Below are 26,029 nucleotides of genomic sequence, written 5' to 3'. Positions count from 1 at the left end.
ATGTATTTATTTTCACACATGCATGCATGGGTGCACACACGCAATAGGGTCTCTTGCTATAAACAAACACCTGCCTGGCTCTTTGTGGAGAGCTGGGGAATTGAACCCAGGCTGGCAGGCTTTGTAAGCAAGGGCCTTTAACTGCTGAGCCATCCACTGCCCCAGCCCCACAATGCTATTTTCTCATCTAGGTACAAAAGATTAGCAAGTATCCAACAAAACAGTATTAAGACAAAACTGAAGAAAATGGTTTTTTTGAAAAGCACAACATGAGTCAGACATGAAATATGAACGATTGCTTCTACCATCTGTATTAATTAAAAACAAGACTTCAGCAGAAAGTGGTGGTACATATCTTTAATCCCAGCACTCAGGAAGATGAAGCAGAAGGATCAGTAAGTGCTGGAGGCCAGTTTGGGCTATAGTTAGACCCTGCTTCAAAACAACTAATAAACAAAAATTTAAAAAACTAAAAAGACTTCAATATCACTTTCTTAATAAAGTCACAATCTGGGACAAGAATTGCACTTCAAGTCTGGTGAAGTTATTTAATGGTCCTTACCTCAAGAGCAGTAATTCTGCCAATGATCTCAGAAATTGCTGTATTTAGTAAAGTTCCCATAGCTTTGCAATATATATTCACTGGCAGGACATCCTGCCACACAATTCCAAGTCTCTTCAGTTGGTGCAGTACCTGTAAAAATGTACAGCTATTCACATAGAACAGAGATGTCTGCAACTCAAGTTTTCCAGATTTGCATTTACCATTTTATGTATATGGGGAAAGAATTATATAAAAGTGGAGTGATCGGGAATATCTGCTTCTTGAATGTTTAACCTTAGTTCTCTAAAGTTATCACTTCTATCCCTGATGGAAGAAAAGCAGACTCATCCTGAGGTCAGAAAAACTGTAGTGAAAAGGTAAATCAAGAGGAATAGATAAGAAAATGTGAAATTTTTCCTGCCATAAAGAATAAAGTTATGTTGTTTCCAGGAAAACACATGCAACTGGAGATACCACGTTAAACAAAATAAGTCCTCAGAAAGACAAATACTGGGGCTGGAGAGATGGCTTAGCAGTTAAAGCATTTGCCTACAAAGCCAAAGGATCCCAGTTCGACTCTCCAGGATCCACATAAGCCAGATGCACAAGGGGTTGGGGGGCATGTGTCTGCAGTTCATTTGCAGTGGCTGGAGGTGCTGGTGCACCCATTCTCTCTTTCTCAAATAAATGAATAAAATATATATTTTTTAAAAAAGACAAATATTGCAGCCAGGCATGGTGGCACACACCTTTAATCCCAGCACTCCGGAAGCAGAGGTAGGAGGAGCACTGAGAGTTTGAAGCCACCCTGAGAGTACATAGTTAATTCCAGAGCAGCCTGAAACAGAGTGAGACCCTATCTCGAAAGACCAAAAAAGAAAAGGAAGACAAATATTGTATTTTCTCTCACTTGTGGTTCCTAAATTTTGTATAGGTATATAATATACATATACATGACACATAAGCAGAAGCAAACTGTCTAGGCATCAAAGGGGATAAAGAGAAAGGGAGAGAAAAGGGAGGACAGATGGATATGAGGGAACACTCCCAAAGTATATTACATATTTGAAAATGTCCTTATGTAGCGCAGGACCATGTAAGATGAATATACACCAGTGGATATACACAGGAATATAAATGAAAGCCTAATTTTAAATTTCCCACACCCAAATTCTTTAGTTAACACTATTGGATCAATGGAAAGACAGCTTCTCATTGTTTTGACTGAGCAGGGAAAACAACTTCAGCATGACTATAAAAAGGCCACTGTATTTTCGAATAAGAGATATAGGAAGGAATCAGCTGAGCTACTTGTTCTTGGCTGCTTTTAAGGGGGAATCTAAAGGTAGGGTACAATTTGTAGAGCTTGCAGTAGCCTCCCACCTGCCGGATTGCTTTGCTTGCTGCAGAATAATTATCTTCATCATCCATGTTTGAAAAGCTCCTAGCACTTGATAATCGTTCCAGAAGTTCACCTTTCTGTGCCCGCATCTGGGCCAAAAAACACTGCGTCCCTATGACGGGAAAATAAAGATTTGTAAAGTGGTTCAGCTACACATCTCAAACCCAGGGTAGAAGGAGAGACAAGGGTAGACCATCTAGCTGTTCTGCCTACATGAAAACAAATGCTACAAAACATCATGAAGCTACTAGTACGATGACTTCAAATATACTAGCCAGCCTCTCCAATCCTACTCTCAGGGCAATAGACACATCTTTCTCAATGGTTTGCCTAGAATTTCAGTCGGCTGAGAAATACTACTGACACAGATAAAGCAGCTACTCATTATTCTGATATATCTACACCACTGAAGGGCAATGTCCAGAATTAAAAAGTTAAGATTCAGGCTGGAGAGATGGCTTAGCAGTTAAAGCACTTGTACACAAAGCCTAAGGGCTCAGACTCGACTCTCCAGGTCTCACATAAGCCAGACACAGAGTGACACAAGGTGGCACATGCACACAAAGAGTGCGTATGCATCTGGAGCTTGATTATAGCGGCTGGAGGCCCTGGCACACCACTTCTCTCACTGTCTTACTCTGGCACTGAAAAACAAAACAGTTGGGTGTGGTAGTGTATGCCTGCCTTTAATCCCAGAACTTGGGAGGCAGAGACAGGGGGACTGCTGCGAATTCAAGGCTGCCCCGAGACTACAGAGTGAACTCCAGGTGAGCCTGGACTAGAGCTCGACACAAGACCCTACCTCAAAAAAACAAAACAAGAAAGGAAAAAGGCAGTCTGTTGGGCTTGCCTCAAAAAATTAAAATAAGCTAAGACTCTTTGCTTTCCTCAGGCTTTCATTACAAGTAAACATACATTTTACACACACACACACACAATTTCCTGAGACAGGGTCTTACTCTAGCCCAAGCTAACCTGGAATTTACTATGTAGTCTTAGGGCAGCCTCAAACTCATGGCGATCCTCTTACTCTGCCTCCCGAGTGCCAGGATTAAAGGAATGCACCACCACGCCCAGCAGTAAGCAATGATTCACCCCACATTTCATTTCTTTTGACTTTTAAGAATCCCAAGTAATGGGACCGGAGAGATGGCTTAGTGGTTAAGGTGTTTGCCTGTAAAACCAAAGGACCCAGGTTCAATTTCCCCAGGACCCACATAAGCCAGATGCATAAGGTGGTGCATGCATCTGGAGTTCGTTTGCAGTGGCTGGAGGCCCTGACATACACATTCTCTCTCTCCTCCTTTCCCCGCCCCCCTCTCTCTCAAGTAAATAAATTTAAAAAAATCAATCCCAAGTAAAACTACGAAAGATTTAAGAAGGGGAATTTTCCTGGGGTTTGCAAATGAACAAGTACTGACGTTTAGCAGTTCTTACCAAAACTGCTAACACAACTGTCACAATGTAGCTCTTAATATGTGACATAACTGAGTTGGCAAATTTAATGCCCATCAGTATTGAAGTTTGGAACATAATGTACCATGAAATCACGTCATGAAAAAGTCTTGTTTCCACAAAGACTGTATTCCTTTTATAAAATTAAATAACATTTGACAATTAAAAGCCTTCCCACTTTCCAATTTATCTAAAGACCTTATAACTACTTCATTCATAAATTACAAAGATACTACACTGAGAAGCTGTGCATGCCACATATTTTCCTAAATTTAAAGAAGCAGTTACCAAGTCTCCTGAAGCCAGGTACAAGATCCACAAAAGTAGTAGTGCCATCACAAAGGATGGGGGCAAAACGTGATCTAAACTGATGGCCCAGGGTCAGCAAGTGGTGAGCAATATACATGCAGTTGTTGTGGTGAATGGCAGCCAACTGGGGAAGCTTCTGAAGGTTTTCTCTGTGCCAAGAAAAAGGGTAAAAACGAAATCAGCTGTTACTGATGCAAGGTTGAATGAAAGTCACTACTTAAAAGTCTCACCCCAGGCTTTAATTATGAATAGTCTGTTTGTAAAAGTTGTACAAGACATACCATCACTCCCACTCTCACTCAGCTATTCTGCCTAAATGTGACCTCTTCCAATAAAATATGCCAGTGATTAACAAAAAAGAAAGACCTGGGCTGGAGAGATGGCTTAGTGATTAAGTGCTTGCCTGTGAAGCCTAAATAATAAAAGGCCAGAGCTGAGTATGGTGGCACATGCCTTTAATCCCAGCACTTAGGAGGCAAGAGGAGGAGGATCCCTGTGAGTTCCAGGCCACCCTGAGAGTACATAGTGATTTCCAGGTCAGCCTGGCCTACAGCAAATACCTACCTTGAAAAAGAAAATCCACATGGTAGAGTTGGAGAGATGGCTCAGTAATGAAAAATAATTGCTTGCCTACCATCCAGAGTTCAATTCCCAAGCCACTCAAATAAACCAAACACAAAAAGTGGTACATTTGGCATTCATTTGCAGCAGCAAGAGGCCACGGTGTGTGTGTGCATGCATGAACACATGCAAATAAAAGAAATTAAAATTTTAAAAAAAAGAAATCTAGGTGGTGCTCTCCAATACCTAACCTGCTAAATTTATGTCCACATGCAATCACACCCAGTGTCCAGTTTTCTAGGGATGCTGATGGACAATAGTAGTTTGTGAACCACTGGTCTAAGCATAAAGTTCCAAGGTCACACAAAGAGGAGAAAGACAAACTTAACTTCACAGAAACTATAGCTTCTGGACCCTTACGGACAAGGCTGTCAGCTGACTCAACTGTTTTGTTTCCTTCTGGCCCAGGCTGACGTGGAATTCACTATGGAGTCTCCAGATGGCATAAAACTCACAGCAATCTTTCTACCTCTGCCACCACACCCAGCAATGTTTTCTTTTTTGACAACATATAAAAGTAAGAATGTTAAGCCACAGCAGAGTGCAGATTTAAAAAAAAAAAAATCTTGCCAGGCGTGGTGGTACACGTCTTTAATCCCAGCATTCCAGAGGCAGAGGTAGGAAGATGGAGGCCACCCTGAGAATACAGAGTGAATTCCAGGTCAACCTGGGCTAGAGTGAGACCCTACCTCAAAAAAAAGGGGGGGGGGCTGGAGAGATGGCTTAGCAGTAAAGCGCTTGCCTGTGAAGCCTAAGGACCCCAGTTCAAGGCTTGATTCCCCAGGACCCACGTTAGCCAGATGCACAAGGGGGCACATGCATCTGGAGTTTGTTTGTAGTGGCTGGAGGCTCTGGCGCACCCATTTTCTCTCTCTCTCTCTCTCTATCTGCCTCTTTCTCTGTCACTCTCAAATAAATAAAAATGAACAAAAAAAAATTTTAAATCTTCACAACAAATAAGTTCTCTTTTATAATAAAAATAACAGGTGAACTGGGTTAAAAACATCTGAACTATTCCGAAACCTGAACTAATCATATCAAATAATACTGATTTTTTTTCTTCCAAGGGACAGTCCTTAACTATAGCTTTGTTGACATTATTAATAAAAACCTTTATGAAAACTATCCAAAACATTTAATTTGAATAATAGAACTGCTGACAGCTACAGAATTGAGTAACTTTTCAGATTAACATTACATCAGGTTAATACATCCTATGTGCTAGAAAGAGTAGCTGACCACACTTCACAGCATTCTCTTGTGGTATTATGTCTGCAGAGCTGCAAATGCCAAGGGAAAATGTGGTATGCTTACTGGAGAAGAAGACAGAATGATGACCTTTGTGTGTATGTGTGTGTGTGTATATATATATATATATATTTAATCGCGAAAAGACAGTTCTAAAAATGCCTAGGCATTAAAAATATGGATGAAGTTCTTTTGACCTATGAAAGTTATGTCACCGCCTAAACTGCAAGATTATTGTGGTCTTATTCCACAATTCCAGTATATGTTAATATCTTTTAAAATGTCTGGTTTGCTGTATTTTACTGTGAATTTCAGTGATCTTCATGAATTTCAGAATCTTTGGTGGGAATACAAAATAAGCATTTTAGACATACAGTTACTCTTAGATGAGAGAGACTTACCTGTGATAAGTTGGTACAACATCATGGAACAAATGGAAGATATTCCTCACTGAATAGAAAAGTTGCACAGCACTGAAAGGAAAACAAATACTGAAGCGAAATACTTAAGGATATTCTGAAATTGAAAAAAAAAATTCAAACTAGGGAACCTTAAGCAAAGATCATTTATTAAAACTACAGTGGCCTGGAACACTGCTGGAGAACAGTAAGAATCTAGATGCAAATACACTCTCAAACAGTATTTACTAACTACACTGAAGCTCTGTTCTAAAAACCTGGATAAGGGCTGGAGAGATGGTTTAGCGGTTAAGCGACTGCCTATGAAGCCTAAGGACCCCAGTTTGAGGCTCGACTCCCCAAGACCCACATTAGCCAGATATACAAGGGGGTGTACGTGTCTGGAGTTCGTTTACAGTGACTGGAGGCCCTGGTGTGCCCATTATCTCTCTATCTATCTATCTATCTCTATCTATCTCTATCTATCTGCCTCTTTCTCTCTCTGTCACTTTCAAATAAATAAATAAAAATAAACAAAAAAAAATTTAAAAACCTGGATAAGCCGAGTGTGGTAGCACACATCTTTAATCCCAGAACTCAGAAGGCAGAGGCAGAGGACTGCCATGAGTTGGAGGCTACCCTAAGACTATATAGTGAATTCCAGGTCAGCCTAAGCTACAGCAAGACCCTACCTCAAAAAACAAACACACACAGCAAAAAATTAATAAACTGGATAGATTAATAATCCTCAACACAGTACTATTCAACCCAAAGCCTCTCCTCCATTTACCAGTTGTGTTCTGCCAATACTCAGAGTATCCTTTCAGTAATAAACAGAGCTAAGCCTCAGGCAAATGTCATCAAGTCACCATGCATTCTGCAAAGGGCAGGGTATCAATAAAGGCACTCACTGGGTTCTCCCAGAGTCAGTGACTTTCAGCTTTCGCCTTTCCTCCTCCCCTCAATGCAAAATGAATTGATATTTTCTAGGACAGAATCTAACCCTTAAGATGTTTTTCTCCATTAAATATGGTCTTAAATCACCTAAAAATTATTAAGAGGCATTTAAAAGGGTTGGGGATATAATAGTAGTATAGCACTTGCCTAACAGGCATAATGCTCTGAATTCAATCCTCCTCGTTGTTGGGAGAAAGAGGGAGGGAGAGAGGGAGGGAAGGCAACAAAGAAAAGGAAGAAAAGAAGGGAGGGAGGGAGAGAGGGAGGGAAGAAAAGAAATTTATTATCCAAGAATCACTTAAAAAGAAAAAATAGCCATGAATAGTGTTTCAAGCCTTTAATCCCAGCACCCCAGAGGCTGGAGTAGGAGGACCGCCACGAGTTCAAGACCAGCGTGGGCTACAGAATGACTTCCAGGTCAGCTTGGGCTAGAGTGAGACCTTACCTCAAAAGAACCCAAACAGCCAGGCATGGTGGCACACGCCTTTAATCCCAGAACTCAGGAGGCAAAGGTAGGAGGATTGCCATGACTTTGAGGACAGCCTGGGTACAGTGAAACCCTACCTTGAAAAACAAGCAAACAAAAAAAGTAAAAATACATGTAATCCCAGGAGGCTGAAGCAGCATTGTTCCACGTCCAAGGACAGCCTGAGCTACAGAGTGAAGACCCCATCTCCAAAAACAAGCCAGGTGGCCAGGAAAACAGCAAATGCAAGTGTAATACCAGAGTTCAGATCCCCCAGAATCCATGTAGAAGCCAAATGCAGTAGCAAGTGTCTTATCCCAGCTCTTCAAAGCGAGATGGAAGGCAGAAATAGGAAAATCCCAGAAGCTGACAGGCAGCTTTCCTACTGAGATGAACAAGAGACTTTGCTTCAAACAAAGTGCAAGGCAAAGAGCAACATTCCAAGCTGTCCTCTGACCTCCACACATACGCCACGGCACACATGTGCCCATACAAAATAGTGGTCTAACATGTACAAAGCCAAGTGTGATCCCCAGCACCAAATAAACTCAGCATGGTGACACATGCCTATAATCCCAACATATGGGAGGTGGACACAGGTCAGAAGCTCAAGGTCACCCTCAGCTACGTAGCAAGTGTGTACGTATGTGGACTCCCAGATACATAGTGCTAGCTCACCTAGTTCTGCTTTTGTTTTGTTCTGATGCTCTTAGCTTTGGGGTTGTTTTTCATTTTAAATTATTTATCAATGTAATATACACATATAGGGGTTGGTGCACATGTATGGTGCGCAGGCATGTGCTTGTAAGTGTTCTTGTGCATGTGTGTGTGCAGGTGTGAATAGAGGACAAGCTCAGACTCACTGCCCATTTCTTTTTGAACTTTCAATGATTTACAGCTTACCAGTTAGGACACACTGACTAGCCAGTGAGCTCTAGAGACCCTCCTGTCTCTGCCTCCCAGCCCCGGGATCATAGGCACTAACAGCCACACCAGGCATTTTTACACAGGCACTAGAGATTGAATTCAGGTCCGAATTAGTGCAAGGCAAGCACTTTACCTGCTGTGTTATCTTCTCTAGCACATTTATTTGCTTTTTAGACATGGGGTCTCCCTATGTAGCCCAGGCTGGCATGGATCTTATACAGACTGGCCTTGCACTCACAATCTTCCTGCCTCAGGCCTCCACGTACTAGGTTTACAGGCATATGCAGCATGTATGCTTTTCCCACCTTGTTCTAACACTTATGTCACTGTAAATCAAAGAGTACACACGTATCTGGGTGTTACACTATCTTTCTAGAAAAAATTAACTAATGGATAATAAAACCCAAAGAATTTCATCATTAAATCACTGCCACTTTTAACCAACTCAAAACTCATACCACTGATCACTGCTAGTTGTTGCCTCTAGTAAAGTCTGATAGGCGAGTTCCATCAATTTCTTCACAGATTCACTGATGCGGCATGTAGGTAAAGAAAAGGAATGCGGATCCAATGTATTTTCAGGCTGCAAATTCACAGCTTCATTGTACCACGTTTTGGACACCTTCTGTACTTGCAGCTCGTCATCTTCATTGGGATGAGGTAAGTCTGGCACAGTCATCTTAGAGTCAGGAGTAATCTAAGATCAAACAGAGAAAATGCATCGTTGAGAGGAATAAAATACAAGCACAGAGCAGAGAATACAGACACTCAGTGCTCCCATAATTGCTAAGCTGTGGCTTAGAGTAAATATCTGTGTAGCTACAGTGTGATTCAGTGACTTCATTCCTAATGAGAGCATGCCACAAAAACAAAAAACAAAAAAACAAAAAAAAAAAAACAAGCAGTTCCATGGGCTGTGACACCCAAGCACTCTTTTTTTTTTTTTTCTTTTTTGGTTTTTCGAGGTAGGGTCTCACTCTAGCCCAGGCTGACCTAGAATTCACTATGTAGTCTCAGTATGGCCTCGAACCCTTAGCAATCCTCCTACCTCTGCCTCTGGAATTCTGGTAGTAAAGGTGTGTACCACCACACCTGGATCACTTTTTTTTTTTTTTTTTTTTTTTTGCGGAAGGGTGTCACTGTAGCCCAGATTGACCTGGAACTCATTCTGTAGCCCCAGGCTAGCCTTGAACTCACAGCAATCTGCCTACTACCTCAGCCTCCCAGGGGCTGGAACTAAAGGTGTGAGCCACCACACTGGGCTCTAAAGCACTTTTAATCTTGATGGAAAAAAGATTTCAGGTAACCTTCAAAACTCATCTTTCTCAGAATAGGCTATTAGAGTATTAAAACCAGCATAAGTCTATATTCCATCCAAAAATTACTTCATACCAGTCACATATGCAAAAGTTAGCAAAGGCTAACTCAAACAAGAAAAGATTTTAAAAAACGGGAAAAAAGCTAATTCATGGCTGGAGGTGGCTTTACGGCAAAGGTGCTTGCCTTCAATGACTAATGACCTGAGTTTGATTCCCCAGTACCCACATAAAGTCAGATGTATAAAGTGGTGCAGGCATCTGGAGTGTTTGCATTGGCTGGAGGCCCTGGCTTGCCCATCCATTCATTCTCTCTCTTTCTCTCCTTGCAAATAAGTAAAAGATTTGAAAAGAAAAAGCTAATTCAGCCAGACATGGTGACACACACCTTTAATCCCAGTACTTGGGAGGCAGAGATAGGAGGATTCCTGTGAGTTCTAGGCCACCCTGAGACTTCATAGTGAATTCCAGGTCAGCCTGGGTTAGAGTGAGACTACCTCAAAAAAACAAAAAATAAAAATAAAGTGGGAGCAGTTAAAGGAACTTGCTTCCAAAGCCTGCAGGCCCTGGATTTAACTAATCACTGTGAGCTCAAGGTTACCCTGAGACTACAAAGTGAATTTCAGGTCAGCCAGGACTAAACTGAAACCCTACCTTGAAAAGCCAAGGAAAAAAAAGTGACTTTATGAAGAGGATAAAAGACTCAGAAAATATCAGCTGTAATACGGTATGTCTCAGACCAAAATGTAATCACAACTTCAGAAATAAGCATACAGTTCAGGAATTTTTTTTTTTTTTTTTTTGAGGCAGGGTCTCACTCTAGCCCAAGCTGACTTAGAACTTACCGTGTAGCAAAAGTTGTCACTAAAAAATTTTAAAAAGGGCTGGAGAGATGGCTTAGCAGTTAAGGCCTTTGCCTGCAAAGCCAAAGGATCCCGGTTCAATTCTTCAGGACCCATGTAAGCCACATGCACAAGGGGCACATGCATCTGGAGTTCATTTGCAATGGCTAGAGGTCCTGGCACGTCCCCTGGCATGCCCATTCACTCTCTCTCTCCCCCTTTCTCAAATTAATTGAATAAACAAATATATTTTTAAAAACAAAATTTAAAAAGTGTGTGTGTGTGTGTGTGTGTGTGTATATATATGTATATTATATATATATATATTGTGTGTATGTATGTATGTATATATGTATGTATAAGCTTACTGTGTAGTCCAAGCTGGCCTCAAACACACAGTGATGCTCCTATGTCAGCCTCCAGAGTGCAAGGGTTAAAGGTGTGCCCCAGCACACCAGGCCTTTGCCTTTCTTTACATGGCTGATAGCAGTCCCTAGCATTCATCCCCTCCCCCCAGGTTGAAAAGATGTACATATTGAAATATTAGTTACTACGAATATTGTGCCAACATGAACTCTGATTTGACAAAAATCAATATCTAGATCCTTTGCCCAGTGGTGGTATTTATCAAAAAGTGAATTCAAGCTGGGTGTGGCGGTGCACGCATTTAATCCCAGCACTCAGGTAGCAGATGTAAGAGAATCACTGTGAATTTGAGGTTACCCTGAGACTACAGAGTGAATTCCAGGTCAGCCTGGGCTAGAACTAGACCCTACCTTGAAATTTTTTTTTATCTATTTTTTGGGGGGATTTGATAATAGCTCAGTCTGGCCCAGGCTGACCTGGAATTCACTCTGTAGTCTCAGGGTGGCCTCTAACTCACAGCAATCATACTTACCTCTGTCTCCTGAGTGCATGCGCCACCACGCCCTGCTAATTTTTTTTTAAAGGGTATTCAGCTCACTCAAAATGCCAAAGGGCTTTAAAGCTACAAATGAAAAGAAAAATAAATTAAGAAAAGAAAGCTAGTAGGAGTGGTGGTGCACACCTATAATAGCAGCACTGGAGTCTAAGGCAGGGACCGTCATGAAATCAAGGCCAGCCTGGGCTGCACAGTGAATTTCAGGAGACGGATATATATATGTCCATATATATACATATATATATATGCATATGTATGTATATACCCAGTATTTAAAAAAGAACACAAGGGTGGGAAAGGGAAGCAAAGGAAAATCTTCCATGTTTGAATCTTGCTTTAGATAGAAGGGCAAAACTGAAATTATTAAGCACTCTTACTAGAGAACCAAATGCTATAATTAATATTCTAAGTAGTATTTCAGAAACAGCAGTCACACTTACTTTCCTTACAGTGTACTTAAAGTGTACTCAGCTGACTGAAAGGATGCATACTATTTACATCTTTGAACTGGGCCTAACTACGATTGTTTTATTTTGGGACAGAATCTCCCTAGGTAGCCCAGGCTAGCCTTAAACTCATGATCCTTCTGCCTCAGCCTGCCAAGGGCTGGGATACCAGACCTGTACCATCATGCCTGGTCTACTGGATCTTTCTTTTTTTTTTTTTTAATTTTCAGAGATTGCAGAAGAGAGAAAGGGAGTACCAGGGCCTCTTGCAGATGTAAACAAACTCTAGGAACATGTGCCACTTTGTGCATGTGGCTTTATGTGGGCACTGGGAAATCAAACCTGGGCCTTCAGACTTTGCAAGCAAGCACCTTTAACCACTGAGCAATCACTCCAGACCTTTTTTATCCTTTTCTCTTTTTTAAATTTTTTTATTTATTTGAGAGCAGCAGACAGAAAAAGAGGCAGAGAGAGAGAATGGATGCACCAGGGCCTCCAACCACTGCAAATGAACTCCAGAGGCATGTGTCACCTTGTGCATCTGGCTTACGTGGGTACTGGGGAATCAAGCCTCGAACCAGGGTCCTTAGGCTTCACAAGCAAGAGCTCAACCTCTAAGCCATCTCTCCAGCCCCACTCCACACCTTTTAAATATATTTATACATATACATATACATATATACATATACATATACAACTGCACTTGCCAAATATATATGTATGTATGTGTATATAAATGTGTGTGTATATGCACATATATATGAAAAATGGACAGAATTACCTAAGGTCAATAAGTAACTATAAATTAGTATACTTCCCTCACAAGTAATTGTTTATACCCTTTTCATTTACTTGTTTGATTTTAACTTCAGAGCTAGTAGTCAATATTTTCACAACAGGATATAATCTCTGGTATCAAGTTCAGGCACATACCACAAAATTGGGTACTAAAATCATGTGACAGAAGAGAATGTGTCAAATTTCAATAATAGCAATCATTAAATTTATTCAGATTTTCTTCAATTTACACAATTGCTTTCAAGTGCATTATCTTATCTGTCCTCACAATACTCATTGAAAGAAGGAAAGATTCATTCAAAAGATTAGTAACTTGCTGGGTGTGGTGGTACAAAAACGCCTTTAATCCCAGCACTGGGGAGGCAGAGGCAGGAGGATCACTGAGAGTTCGAGGCCACCTAGAGACTACGTAGTGAATTCCAGGTCAGCCTGATCTAGTGTGAGACCCAACCTCAGGAAAAAAAAAGATTAGTACCAACTTCTCCTCAGAGTTCACCTACTGTCACTCTTTTCTACTTTACCTATGTGTCTCAAAAATAAGCTGCTCCTTACATACAGTATAATACAACCCTGGTACCTTCACAGTGTTGTGAATTTCGGAGGTCATTAGATTTCTGGCGGCCACAATCACATCCTGGCACTTTTTATTAGCAAAATGACAATTGATATTCCGGGCATATTTCAGCAAATCAGTAGTATCTCCTTTTAAAAATTTCATCTCCTTTAGGGACAATTCAAATTGTTCAGTAGACTGTATGATCTGGCAAAGAAAAACACAAGAAAAAAAGAAAACAGAAGCGCACACAGTTAGCCCTATGCATGTACAGGGACTATTCCCAGAAAATGCCTGAGAAACTAACATTCCTGGATGCTCAGAAGCCTTCTATGCAAAGGAATAGTATCTGCATATAACCAATGCACCCTCCCGCACCCTCTAAATTCATCCTGGTTACTTATAACACTCACAATATAAATTCTATGTAAATAGTTGTTATGCTATACGTCTAGGGAATAATGACAAGAAAAGTCTTACATATTCAGCAATTTTTTTCACAAATATTTCAATCCACATCACATTTAGGTGGAATCTATGGGTATAAATTCATTAAAGGATCAACTGCACATGTATTTCAATGTCAAAATTTCATATAAATGTATGGAAAAGAGTAAGAACCAAAATGGTCATATATTTGATTATAGAACAAATTATTGATTACTATGGTTAAAATATTATACATTCTTCCACACCTAAATTCATTAGGAAGGGTTTTTTAATATATTTTCTGACTCTGGTAAAAGTGCAAAAATCTTTAAAATAAATATTTTTATTTTCGCAATTAAGCACTAAAAAGCCAAAGGAAAAGTGTCACATAATAGCTACAACAGCTGATACAAGTATAAAACAAAGAAAGTATTTAATAAAACCTACTTCCCCAATCAAAGAGTTAGGAAGCCAGAAGAGAAATGAAGTTAGAGAATTTGTTTCTACTCCTAATTAATAGTATTCTCAAAGGCATAACTTAAGAACAAAAGATCTGCAAGGCAGAACAAGACAGCAGTAGGAATCAACTATGTCCTAAAACCTGTTATATCTCTCCTGTTACCTCTTCATATTGCTGTAGCTTGCTGCTATTGGTTGGGATGGAATAAACCAAACAGTTTTTGATGAGGCACTCAGACAAGTCCTCCCAGATCACATCACCAAGCATCTCAGGCAAGATGACAGTAGGAGGTGGTTTTTCATTTTCTAAGTCAGTGTCAAGAGGCAAATCTGAATTCAAAAGAAAAAGCTGTAAACAAGAAACTATTCATAGTCCTATATATTCTTGTTCCCTGGTTTTCTAAAATTATTCAATTACAAGATATTGAGAAAGACAACAGCGCTGATTATTCCCCAGCTATCATAATAGATTGTATAGGATAATGCATAATACATAATTACTTTGCTTTCACTGCTCACTATCTACATTGTAATCATCTATTAAGATACTGATCTGACTATAGTGCAAGCACTCAGACATTAGTCATTAAAAATGAAAACTACTTTAGAATCAAACCTCATTTAAATAGTGAAGGAAGCCAGGCCTTCATCCCAGCACTTGGAGGCTGAGGTAGAAGGACTGTTGTGAGTGCTGTGAATCTGGACTACAGCATGAATTCCAGGGCAACCTGCGCTAACGTGAGACCTTGCATCAAAAATAAATAAATGAATAAAGTTAAAAGCCCACAGTCCAATCCAGGCATAGTTCAACATAGCTATAATCCCTGCATTTATGAGGCCAGGCTGGAAGATTATATGTGTAAGACAATTGCCAAAAAAAAAAAAAAAAAAAGGATTTTATCAATAGCCCAATGAATAACAGCTGCAATTTGCTACCGCGGAGTAAAATTTAAAAACTATTTTTAGATGGGTATATGGCTCAGCAGTTAAAGGCACTTGCTTGCAAAGCCTGCCAGCCCACATTGATGCCCCAGTATGCATGTAAAGCCCTATTTACAAAGGGGTGCATGTGTCTGGAGTTAATTTAGAGTGGCAAGAGGTCCTGGTATACCCATACACACATACTCTCTCTCTAATAAGTAAAAGCAAAATTAGAAAAACTGTTTAGGGGTCTGGAGAGATGGGTTAGCGGTTACGGCGCTTGCCTGCACAGCCAAAGGATCTCGGTTCAATTCTCCAGAACCCATGTAAGCCAGATGCACAAGGGGCACATACATCTGGAGTATGTTTGCAGTGACTGGAGGTCCTGGCATGCCCATTCTCTCAAATAAATAAATAAAATTTAATAAAATAAAATAAAATTTAAGAAAAATTTAAGAAAAAACTGTTTAGTCAAAAATTTGGCACAAAGAAATGCAGATTAAAACTACATTGAGATTTCATCTCACTCCTGTCAGATTGGCCACCATCATGAAAACAAATGATCATAAATGTTGGCGGGGATGTGGAAAAAAAGAACCCTTCTGCACTGCTGGTGGGAATGCAATCTGGTCCAGCCATTGTGGAAAACCGTGTGGAGGTTCCTAAAACAGCTAGAGATTGATCTACCATATGACCCAGCTATAGCACTCCTAGGCATATATCCAAAGGACTCGTCTCATTTCCTTAGAAGTACATGCCCAACCATGTTTATTGCTGCTCAATTTATAATAGCTGGGAAATGGAACCAGCCTAGATGTCCCTCAACAGATGAGTGGATAATGAAGATGTGGCACATTTATACAATGGAGTTCTACTCAGTGGTAAAGAAAAATGAAGTTATGAAATTTGCAGAAAAATGGATGAACCTGGAAAGGATTATACTAAGTGAGGTAACCCAGGCCCAGAAAGCCAAGCACCACATGTTCTCTCTCATATGTGGATCCTAGCTACAGATGACTGGGCTTCTGCGTGAGAATGAAAATACTTAGTAGCAGAGGCCAGTAAGTTAAAAAGGAGACATAAAGGGTAGAGAAAGGAAGGGAGGAGGATACTTAATAGGTTGATATTGTATATATGTAATTACAATAATTGTAATGGGGAGGTAATATGATGGAGAATGGAATTTCAAATGGGAAAGTGTGGGGGTGGGGAGGGAGGGAATTACCATGGGATATATATTTTATAATCATGGAAAATGTTAATAAAAATTAAAAAAAAAAATTTGGCACAAAGAATACAAGAATGTACAAAAAGATCATTTACTCCGATCAAGTAGGCTTTATCCCAGAGATGCAGGGATGGTTCAATATACACAAGTTGATGAATGTAATACTGTGTAAATTATGTAAATGCACTGAAGGACAAAAATCACATGATCATCTCATTAGATACAGAAAAGGCATTTGACAAAAATCCAATATCCTTTCATGATAAAAGTCCTACAGAGACTGGGAATAGAAGGAACTTACCTCAACATAATAAAGGCTATTTATGACAAGCCTACAGCCAACACATTACTAAATGGAGAAAATATTGAAGCTTTTCCACTAAAATCAGGAACAAGACAAGGGTGTCCACTGTCCCCACTTTTATTTAATATAGTACTGGAAGTCTTAGCCACAGCACTAAGGCAAGAGACACACATAAAAAGGATACAAATTGGAAAGGAAGAGATCAAGTTATCATTATTTGCAGATGACATGATTCTATACATAAAAGACTCTAAAGACTCTACCAGCAAACTGTTAGAGCTGATAAACACCTATAGCCATGTAGCAGGATACAAAATAAACACACAGAAATCAGTAGCCTTCCTGTAGACTAAAAATACACAGAGGATGAAATGAGCCACTCCCATTCACAATTGCATCAAATAAATAAATGAATAAATAAAGTACCTTGGAATAAACCTAACCAAGGAAGTGACCAAAGAAGTGAAGGATCTCTACAATGAAAACTTTACAACACTCAAGCAAAAAACTGGGCATGATGGCACATGCCTTTCATCCCAGCACTTGGGATTGCCTTGAGTTCAAGGTGACCCTGAGACTACAGAGTGAATTCCAGGTCAGCCTAAGCTACAATGAGACCCTACCTCGAAAAATAAAAAAAAATAAAACACTCAAGCAAGAAATTGCAGAAGGGGGGGGGGAGGGTATTGCCATGGGATATTTTTTATAATAATGGAAAATGTTAATAAAAATTGAGGAAAAAAAAACAAATTACAGAAGATACTAGGAAATGGAAAGACCTCCCTTGTTCTTGGATTGGAAAAATATTGTAAAAATGGCAATCTTACCAAAAGCAATCTACATATTTAATGCAATCCCCATCATAATTCCAATGGCATTCTTCACGGAAATAGAAAAAACTACCCAAAAATTCATTTGGAAACCAAAAAAAACCTCGAATATCTAAAACAATTTTGAGCAACAAAAATAAGGCTGGTGTGGTATCACCATACCTGATTTTAACCTCTATTACAGAGCCACAGTAACAAAAACAGCATGGTACTGGCACAAAGACAGATATGAAAATCAGTGGAACAGAATATAGGACCCACATGTAAATTCAGGCAGCTATAGCCATCTGATTTTTGACAAAATGCCAAAAATATTCATTGGAGAAAAGACAGCCTCTTTAACAAATGGTGCTGGGAACAATGAATATGTATCTGCAGAAGGAGGAAAACAGAACCTTATCTCTCCATACACAAGAATTAAGTCCAAATGAATCAAAGACCTTAATATCAGACCTGAAACTCTCAAACTACTAGAGGAAACAGTAGGAGAAACCCTTCAACATATTGGTCTTGGCAAAGACTTTCTGAATATAACCCCAGTTGCTCAGGAAATAAAACCAAAGATCAACTGCTAGGAGCTCATGAAATTACAAAACTTTTATACAGCAAAGGACACTGTGAATACAGCAAAGAGGCAGCCTAGTGAATGGGAGAAAATCTGTGCCAGCTATACATCTGACAGAGGATTAATATCAAGGTATACAAAGAACTCAAAAAACTAAATAATAAATCAAACAACTCAATCAAAAAATGGGCTATGGGGCTGGAGATGGCTTAGCAGTTAAGGCACTTGCCTGCAAAGCCAAAGGACCTTGGTTCGATTCCCTAGGATCCAGGTAAACCAGATACACAAAGTGGCGCATGCATCTGGAGTTCGTTTGCAGTGGCTGGAAGCCATGGCGCGTCCATTCTCTTTCTTTCTCTTTTCCCTCTCTCAAATAAATAAATAAAAATTTTAAAAGGGCTATGGAACTAAATAGAGCATTCTCAAAAGAAGAAATACAGGTGGCCTATAAAGATCTAAAACAAATGTTCTATATCCCTAGTCATCAGGGAAATGTAGATTAAACCTATGTTGAGATTCTATCTCACTCCTGTCAGATTGGCTACAATCATGAAAACAAATGACCATAAATGCTGGCGAGGATGTGGAAAAACAGGAACCCTTCTGTACTGTTGGTGGGAATGCAATCTGGTCCAGCCACTGTGGAAATCAGTGTGGAGGTTCCTAAGACAGCTAAAAATAGATTTACCATATGATCCAGCTATAGCACTCCTAGGCATATATCCTAAGGACTCGTCTCACTACCTTAGAAATACTTGCTCAACCATGTGTATTGCCACTCTATTCACAATAGCTAGGAAATGGAACCAGCCTAGATGTCCCGCAACTGATGAGTGGATAATGAAGATGTGACACATTTACACAATGGAGTTCTACTCAGCGGTAAAGAAAAATGAAATTATTAAATATTCAGGAAAATGGATGGAACTGGAAAGGATTATACTTAGTGAGGTAACCCAGGCCCCAAAAGCCAAACATCACATGTTCTCTCTCATATGTGGATCCTAGCTACAAATCACTGGACTTCTATGTGAGTAGGAATAAAACTCAGTAGCAAAGGCCAGTAAGCTAGAAAAGGGATATATAGGGAATAGAAAGGGGGGGGTGACTTAATAGGATGGTATTGTATAAATGTAAGAACAGATTAATGGGGGTGAAAAGGCCTAATTGAGGTCAAGGGAAGAGACTGAGTAAAGGAAAGAAAGGTGGAGGGAGGTCTAGTCAAAATTTAAGAGGGTATAAATAAGTCATATGGAAACCTACTTTTTTGGACAATGGAACACTCAGAAGCCACAGACTGTTACTAGAAAAATTTAAACTCTAGCCTAGGCTAACCTGGAATTCGCTATGTAGTCAGTCTCTGAGTGGCCTTGAACTCTCTGTGATCCTCCTACCTGTGTCTTCTGGGTGCTGGGATTAAAGGCATGTGCCACCACACCCAGCTCTCCCTTACTGTTTGGTCTCTAAAACTTTGGGGGAAATTTTATTGGTCTTTGAAATGTAAATTTCTGAAAACTAAGTTGTGGGTCAAAGTAAAATAATCTGGTTCAGTTAAAACAAAAACAAGAGAAAGAGAAAGAAAAAGAAAAAGAAAATTTTCCAGATACATGTGCCACCCTGTGTATCTGGTTTATGTGGGTACTGGGGAACTGAACATGGGCCATGGGGCTCTGCAAGCAAGTGCCTTTTACTGCTGAGCCATCCCTCCAGCTCCCAAATTAGGTATATATCATTAAATAATATCTGACAGAAAGGCCCCAAACCAGTAGCAGATTGTTTGTTTGTTTGTTTCCAGTTTTCTCCCAAAAGCAGGAGTGGCATTTTTTTTTTTTCCAATTTTGTCTATAGCAAGGATACTGATTGGAAGTCAGGCATGGTGGCACACATCTTTAATTAGAGCACTAGGTAGATGGGAGGTAAAGGGATCACTATGAGTTTGACCCCAGCCTTGGACTACAAAGTGAGTTCCAGGTGAGCCTGGGCTAAAAGAGAGACTACCTTGATAAAAGGGAAAAAAAAAAAAAAGAAATTCTGGTTAGACTGTAAGACTACTAAGAAAAACAAAAAGAAGTAAAGACAGCAGTATTAAAATAAAACATCAGAAGAAACCTTTATCAGTAAAAATTTGTTGATTTATTATTGACACGTGTGTGTGGGAGTACACCAAGGCCTCTTGCTGCTACAAAAGAACACCAAACACTTGCACCACTTTTTGCAGCTGGCTTACATGGGTGGCATGGGAACTGAACCCAGGCCAGCAGGCTTTGCAAACAAGTGTCTTCAAACACTAAGTAATCTTCCCAATCCCTTGTGATATTTTGTTTATTTGGAGAGGGAGGTAAATATTTTTGTTTGTTTTTTTTCCCAAGGTAGGGTCTCACTTTAGCTTAGGCTGACCTGGAATTCTCGATGTAATCTCAGGGTGGCCTCAAACTCACAGCAATCCTCCTAACTCTGCCTCTTCAGTGCTGGGATTAAAGGTGTGTGCCACCACGCCCGGCTTTTTGTTACTTCTGTTTGAGACAGGTTCTTGTGTATCACAGGCTGCAGCCAAGGGTTGAGCTGAGGATGACCTTGAATTTTTGTCCTTCTGCCTCCATCTAGCAAAGGCTGAGATTATAGGGGTATCCCGCCCTATGTGATTTATGTAATGCTGGGGATCAAATCCAGAGCTTTGTACATGCTAGGCAAGCACTCTACCAAATGAGCTACATACTAAAACCTAGGAAAATGTTCTAAAATAGATTCAAAACAACACAAAAACAGGCTGTTTCTAGTGTAACATAAAGATCTAACTAATATAGATACAAAGAATACTCAACTCCTATCAAACCAGATATCTAGAGACATCGAGACTCCCAAGATCTCATCACTGATACAGACCTAAAATGAACCCAACATGGCTCAGGGAAATTTGCAGAAGAGAGGGCGGAAAGAATGTTAGAGCCACATGTTGGGTCATTATGCACACAGACATTGTCTCTTACTCAAAACTGATGGCTAACCCCACAATACACGACCCATATTCCCCAACGAGGGTCCCTGCAGAAGGGTTAGGACAGGGAGGAGGCTAATGATGACACCAACATGACTGTATACACTGCGTACATAACTAATTAAAAACAGAAAAAACAGAGAAGGAAAAAAAAGATATAACTAATAGACCAAGTTGAAATTTATTTCCTATATCAATTAAACCTAGTTTGTTTACATTAGATTATATAGGGATTTTCCCATTGAAATTTGTAAAGCAGTACTTGGTTCATTCCTCATTCACCATAATGAATGGAAGAGCCCAGAAGTCTAGTGAGAAAGACGCCTAGAAGTCTGGTGAGAAAAGAACATTCTAGGGCTGGAGAGATGGCTTAGCAGTTAAGCATTTGCCTGTGAAGCCCAAATAACCCGGTTTGAGGCTCGATTCCCCAGGACCCACGTTAACCAGATGCACAAGGAGGTGCCCGCGTCTGGAGTTTGTTTGTATCAACTGGAGGCCCTGGCGCACCCATTCTCTCACTCTCTATCTGCCTCTTTCTCTCTCTGTCACTTTCAAATAAATAAACAAAAACTTTAAAATTAAAAAGTACATTCTAGAATCCAAACAGACCAACATTACAAAATGAATCCAGGGATACCACTTCTGTGGCCCATATTGCCAATATGGAGCACAGAAGCAATGCATAGAATCCAAGAAGTAAAAAGGCAAAGGCTGGGCTGGAGAGATGGCTTAGTGGTTAAGGCACATGCCTTCAGTTCCTTAGTACCCATGTAAGCCAGATGCACAAGGTGACGCATACTTCTGGAGTTCGTTTACATTGACTAGAGATCCTGCTGTGCCCATTCTGTCTCTCTCTCTCTGTCTGTCTCTCTGTCTCTTAAATAAGTTATTTTTAAAGTAAATAAATAAAAAGCAAAGGCTTAGCTCCCATGGCATAACTTACTTCTGATCCTCCCTTCACTCACAATAAAGGCATTTTACTTTAAAATATTATTGTTAAAAATATGCAGTTTCCAAAATGTAAAAGCACTATTTGGAGATACACACCTAGAAGCTGCTTGTGGAGTACTTCCAGGACTATTCGGATCTTTGCATAAACTTCAGATGGTGATGGATGTTCCAAGTCAGTCATCAGAGACTGAAAGCGAACAATAACTGCATGAGGCTGGTTTTCTATGACAGCATGAAGGGATGGGCAAGATGCTAAAGGTCTAAGGATATACTTCAGCAGCATCTGACCTGGAAAAAAAAAAAAAATCACACGAGCCTTCTTCCAAACTCACTAAAAACATGAGACACTACCAAAAACAAACAAACAAAAAAAATCGCCAGAGAAACATTCTGAGGAGTAAGCATGTCAAAAAAAACATACTATGGGGGCTAAGAGATGATTAGCGGGGGCTGAGGCACTTGTCTGCAAAGCCTAATGACCCAGGTTCAGTTCCCCAGTACCCATATTTATATAAAGCTAGATGCACAGTGGCATATGCACCTGGAGTTTATCTGCATTAGCTGCAGGACCTGGTGGACCCATTTTCTCTTTATCTCTGTCTCCTCTCTCTCTACTTGAAAAATATTTTTTAAAATAACATAGGTTTGAGAAGTAGCTCAGCTATTAAAGGTACTTGTTTTACAAAGCCTGATAGCCTGGGTTTGATTCCCCAGTACCCACATAAAGCCAGACACACAAAGTGGCACATGTATCTGGAGTTCATTTGCAGTGGCAAGAGGCCTGTCCATACTTATTCTCTCTGTGTCTGTCTCTCTCAAATAAAAAAAAATTAAAATAATTTTTAAAAATATACCAGGCATGGTGGTACATGCCTTTAATCCCAGCACTGAGAAGACAGAGAAGTAGGAAGATTACTGTGAGTTCAAGGCCAGACTGGAACTACCTGGAGTTCCAGGTCAGCCTACACTAGTGAGACCCTATCTTGAAAAAAATTAATTAATTAATAACATAACATTATATTATGTACTATTGGTTTTCCTACTGAAATTTTCCTGTCTGTAGAGAGTAGGGGCAGGGGAGTTGTGCACATGTGTGTGGAGGTCTTGAATGTTGTTCTTCAGGCACTGTCCATGTCCTCACCTCTTCCTGGGGAAGGGTCATCCTAGCCTGTAACTCACCAAATAGCCTAGACTGGCTGGCTAGCAAGCCCCAGGCTCTGACTCTCAAGTGCTGGTGAAGGATAGGAGAAAACTAGCTCTTTTAGGCAGCTTTTCTAGAGATTGAGGCCCTAAGAGAACCAGGAGATGTCATCCCACATGCCACCTCAACCTGACACAAGAACAGAACTCTTCACAGAAATGGAATTTGTAAGCCAGACATGGTGGTGCACGCCTTTAATCCCAGCACTCAATAGGCAGAGGTAGGAGGATCACCGAGTTCAAGGCCACCCTAAGACTACATAGTGGATTCCAGGTCAGCCTAAGCTAGAGTGAGACCCTACCTCGAAAAACAAAAAAAAGAAGAAGAAAAATGGGATTTGTGTCAGACAGACTGATCTACAGTAACCCCTGATGTCCAGTCTATCACACTACCTAGATGGGCTGGCTCTAGGATCCACCCTCCAAATCTACAAAATAATCACATCGTCCCCTGGCCTATAAAGGCTGTTTTCTTCCTGTGGCTAGCTCCACCCAGCTCCACTCTGTTTTTCTGGCTCTGGTGGACTCTGCCAGCCTCCTCTTTTTACTCAGCCACAAGGACACATGTAAGTCTGGCTTCCCCCTCACCCACCCTGGCTGGGTAGAGCAAGGGAAAAGCATAAAAGTTTCTTAGTCTATGAGAACTTTTATGCTTACCTCTGCCTTATAGTTTTGGGGTATCTCCTCAGTTTAATTACATGCATGATTTTGCTCTGTTCTCCCAATCTACCACGTAGGTATTGTTCCCTTACACCTCAGATCTACCACGTGGGTGCTCTCACTAACTCTAGGTCAGCTACCTGAGTAATTTCTTTAAACTTGGGGTAGCCAAGAGTCTAACTTTTTTCATCACTCATTTCTCCTCTGGATTTCTTGGTCTCCGCTTTGACATTTTTCCTCGAGCCTGTTTGCCATTTTAACTTCCCTCCATAGAAAGTGTTCCATCTTAGTCTCCCTACATATGCATTTAAATTTTCTTGCATGTGTTTGCAGCCCTACCTCAGTCTTTCCTTGAAAACCTCAGTTTAACTCCCCTCTACATGCTTGCATCTCTACTCCAGTTTTTCACAAAAAAGCCTCAATTTCTCTTAAATGAACCATATATATATTTCTAATTTCTTCCTAAAGAAACTTAATAATTTATCCTTCTTGAGTCCATCATTATCAATTCTGTTAAAGGTAAAACAGGGGCTGAAGAGATGGCTTAGCCGTTAAGCGCTTGCCTGTGAAGCCTAAGGACCCCGGTTTAAGGCTCAATTCTCCAGGACTCATGTAAGCCAGATGCACAAGGGGGCGCACGCGTCTGGAGTTCATATGCAGTGGCCAGAGGCCCTGGCAAGCCCATTCTGTCTCTCTATCTGCCTCTTTCTCTCTCTGTTCGTCGCTTTCAAATAAAAATTTTAAAAAAAAAATTTTTTAAAGGTAAAACAGAACATAAACTTGGGGTTCATAAATTTGGGAGATTCCTCCTGAACCCCAAAAATCCTGTTATCACTGGGATTACAAGTGCATGTGCCATGCCTGGCTTTTTAAATATGGATTCTGAGAATTGAACTCAGATACTCGTGCTTGCAAGGCAAATGTTTTACAGACAGAGCTCTCTCCCTAGACTCATAACTATAGATTTTATTATTTTTTATTTTTTTCTTTCTTTTTTTTTTTTTTGTTATGGTTTTTCGAGGTAGGGTCTCACTCTAGCCCAGGCTGACCTGGAATTCACTATGTATTCTCAGGGTGGCCTCGAACTCATGGTGATCCTCCTACCTCTGCCTCCTGAGTGCTGGGATTAAAGGCGTGTGCCACCATGCCCGGCTGATTTTTTGTTTTTTTGAGATAGGGTCTCGCTCTAGCCCAGGCCAACCTGGAATCTAATTTAATGTAGTCTCAGGCTGCCAGTCCTCCTACCTCTGTCTTCCAAGCGATGGGACTAAAGGTACATGCCACCACACCCAGCCCTGACTATATTTTTAAATCATTCAAAAATAATAATTTTAGGGCTGGAGAGATGGCTTAGCAGTTAAGATGCTTGCCTGAAAAGCTAAAGGACCAAGGTTAAGACAGATGCACAAGGTGGTGCATGCATATGGAGTTTGTTTGCAGCAGCTGGAGGCCCTGGAGTAGCCATTTTTTCTCTATCTGACCTTTCTCTCAAATAAATAAATAAAAATATTTTTAAAATAATAATAATTTTAAAAATTGCCGGGAATGGTGGCACACACCTTACTACCAGCGGAGGCAAAGGTAAGAGGATCGTTGTGAGTTCAAGACCAGCCTGGAAGTACAGAGTGAGATCCAGGTCAGCCTGAGCTACAGTGAGACTGTACCTCAAAAAAAATCAAAATAAGAAAAGCCAGATGCACGCCTTTAATCCCAGCACTTGGGAGGCAGAGATAGGAGGATCACTCAGAGGTCGAGGCTACCCTGAGACTAATTCCAGGTCAGCCTGGGCTAGAGGGAAACCCTACCTCAAACAAACAAACAAACAACAACAAAAATGTTTTTAATTCAAAAACTAGACTGGGGGGGGGGGGGCTGGAGAGACGGCTTAGCGGTTAAGCGCTTGCCTGTGAAGCCTAAGGACCCCGGTTTGAGGCTCGGTTCCCCAGGTTCCACGTTAGCCAGATGCACAAGGGGGCGCACGCATCTGGAGTTGGTTTGCAGAGGCTGGAAGCCCTGGTGCGCCCATTCTCTCTCTCTCCCTCTATCTGTCTTTCTCTCTGTGTCTGTCACTCTCAAATAAATAAGTAAATAATTAATTAAAAAAAAAAAAAAAAACTAGACTGGGGAGATGGCTCAGCAGTTGAAGGCACTTGCACCAAAAGCTTACTGGCCCAGGTTCAATTCTCCACTACCCACATAAAACCAAATGCATAAAGTGGTACATGTGTCTGGAATTCATTTGCAGCAGCAAGAGGTCTGGGCTCTCTCTTGTCTCTCACATAA

At 40.5% G+C, this 26,029-nt stretch overlaps 1 protein-coding gene across 1 annotated transcript in view; it reads right to left on the bottom strand.

Annotated features, from left to right (window-relative positions):
- The window catches only part of Zw10 (zw10 kinetochore protein), a 48,291-nt gene that overhangs the window by 10,093 nt on the left and 12,169 nt on the right, over window positions 1–26,029 (bottom strand). The window contains exons 7-14 of the mRNA XM_004666463.2: window positions 21,983–22,174; window positions 14,256–14,422; window positions 13,229–13,411; window positions 8,786–9,024; window positions 5,981–6,052; window positions 3,690–3,859; window positions 1,928–2,058; window positions 563–694 (exon numbers count right to left, since the gene is read on the bottom strand). Coding sequence (XP_004666520.1) covers window positions 563–694; window positions 1,928–2,058; window positions 3,690–3,859; window positions 5,981–6,052; window positions 8,786–9,024; window positions 13,229–13,411; window positions 14,256–14,422; window positions 21,983–22,174 — 1,286 coding nt within the window. The remainder of the gene's footprint in view (window positions 1–562; window positions 695–1,927; window positions 2,059–3,689; window positions 3,860–5,980; window positions 6,053–8,785; window positions 9,025–13,228; window positions 13,412–14,255; window positions 14,423–21,982; window positions 22,175–26,029) is intronic.

The sequence above is a fragment of the Jaculus jaculus genome, chromosome 3 (assembly GCF_020740685.1).
Source record: "Jaculus jaculus isolate mJacJac1 chromosome 3, mJacJac1.mat.Y.cur, whole genome shotgun sequence".
NCBI classification, from domain to species: Eukaryota; Metazoa; Chordata; class Mammalia; order Rodentia; family Dipodidae; genus Jaculus; species Jaculus jaculus.
Note: the sequence above shows the minus strand (reverse complement) of the source record. Positions and strands in the feature narration are given on the sequence as shown.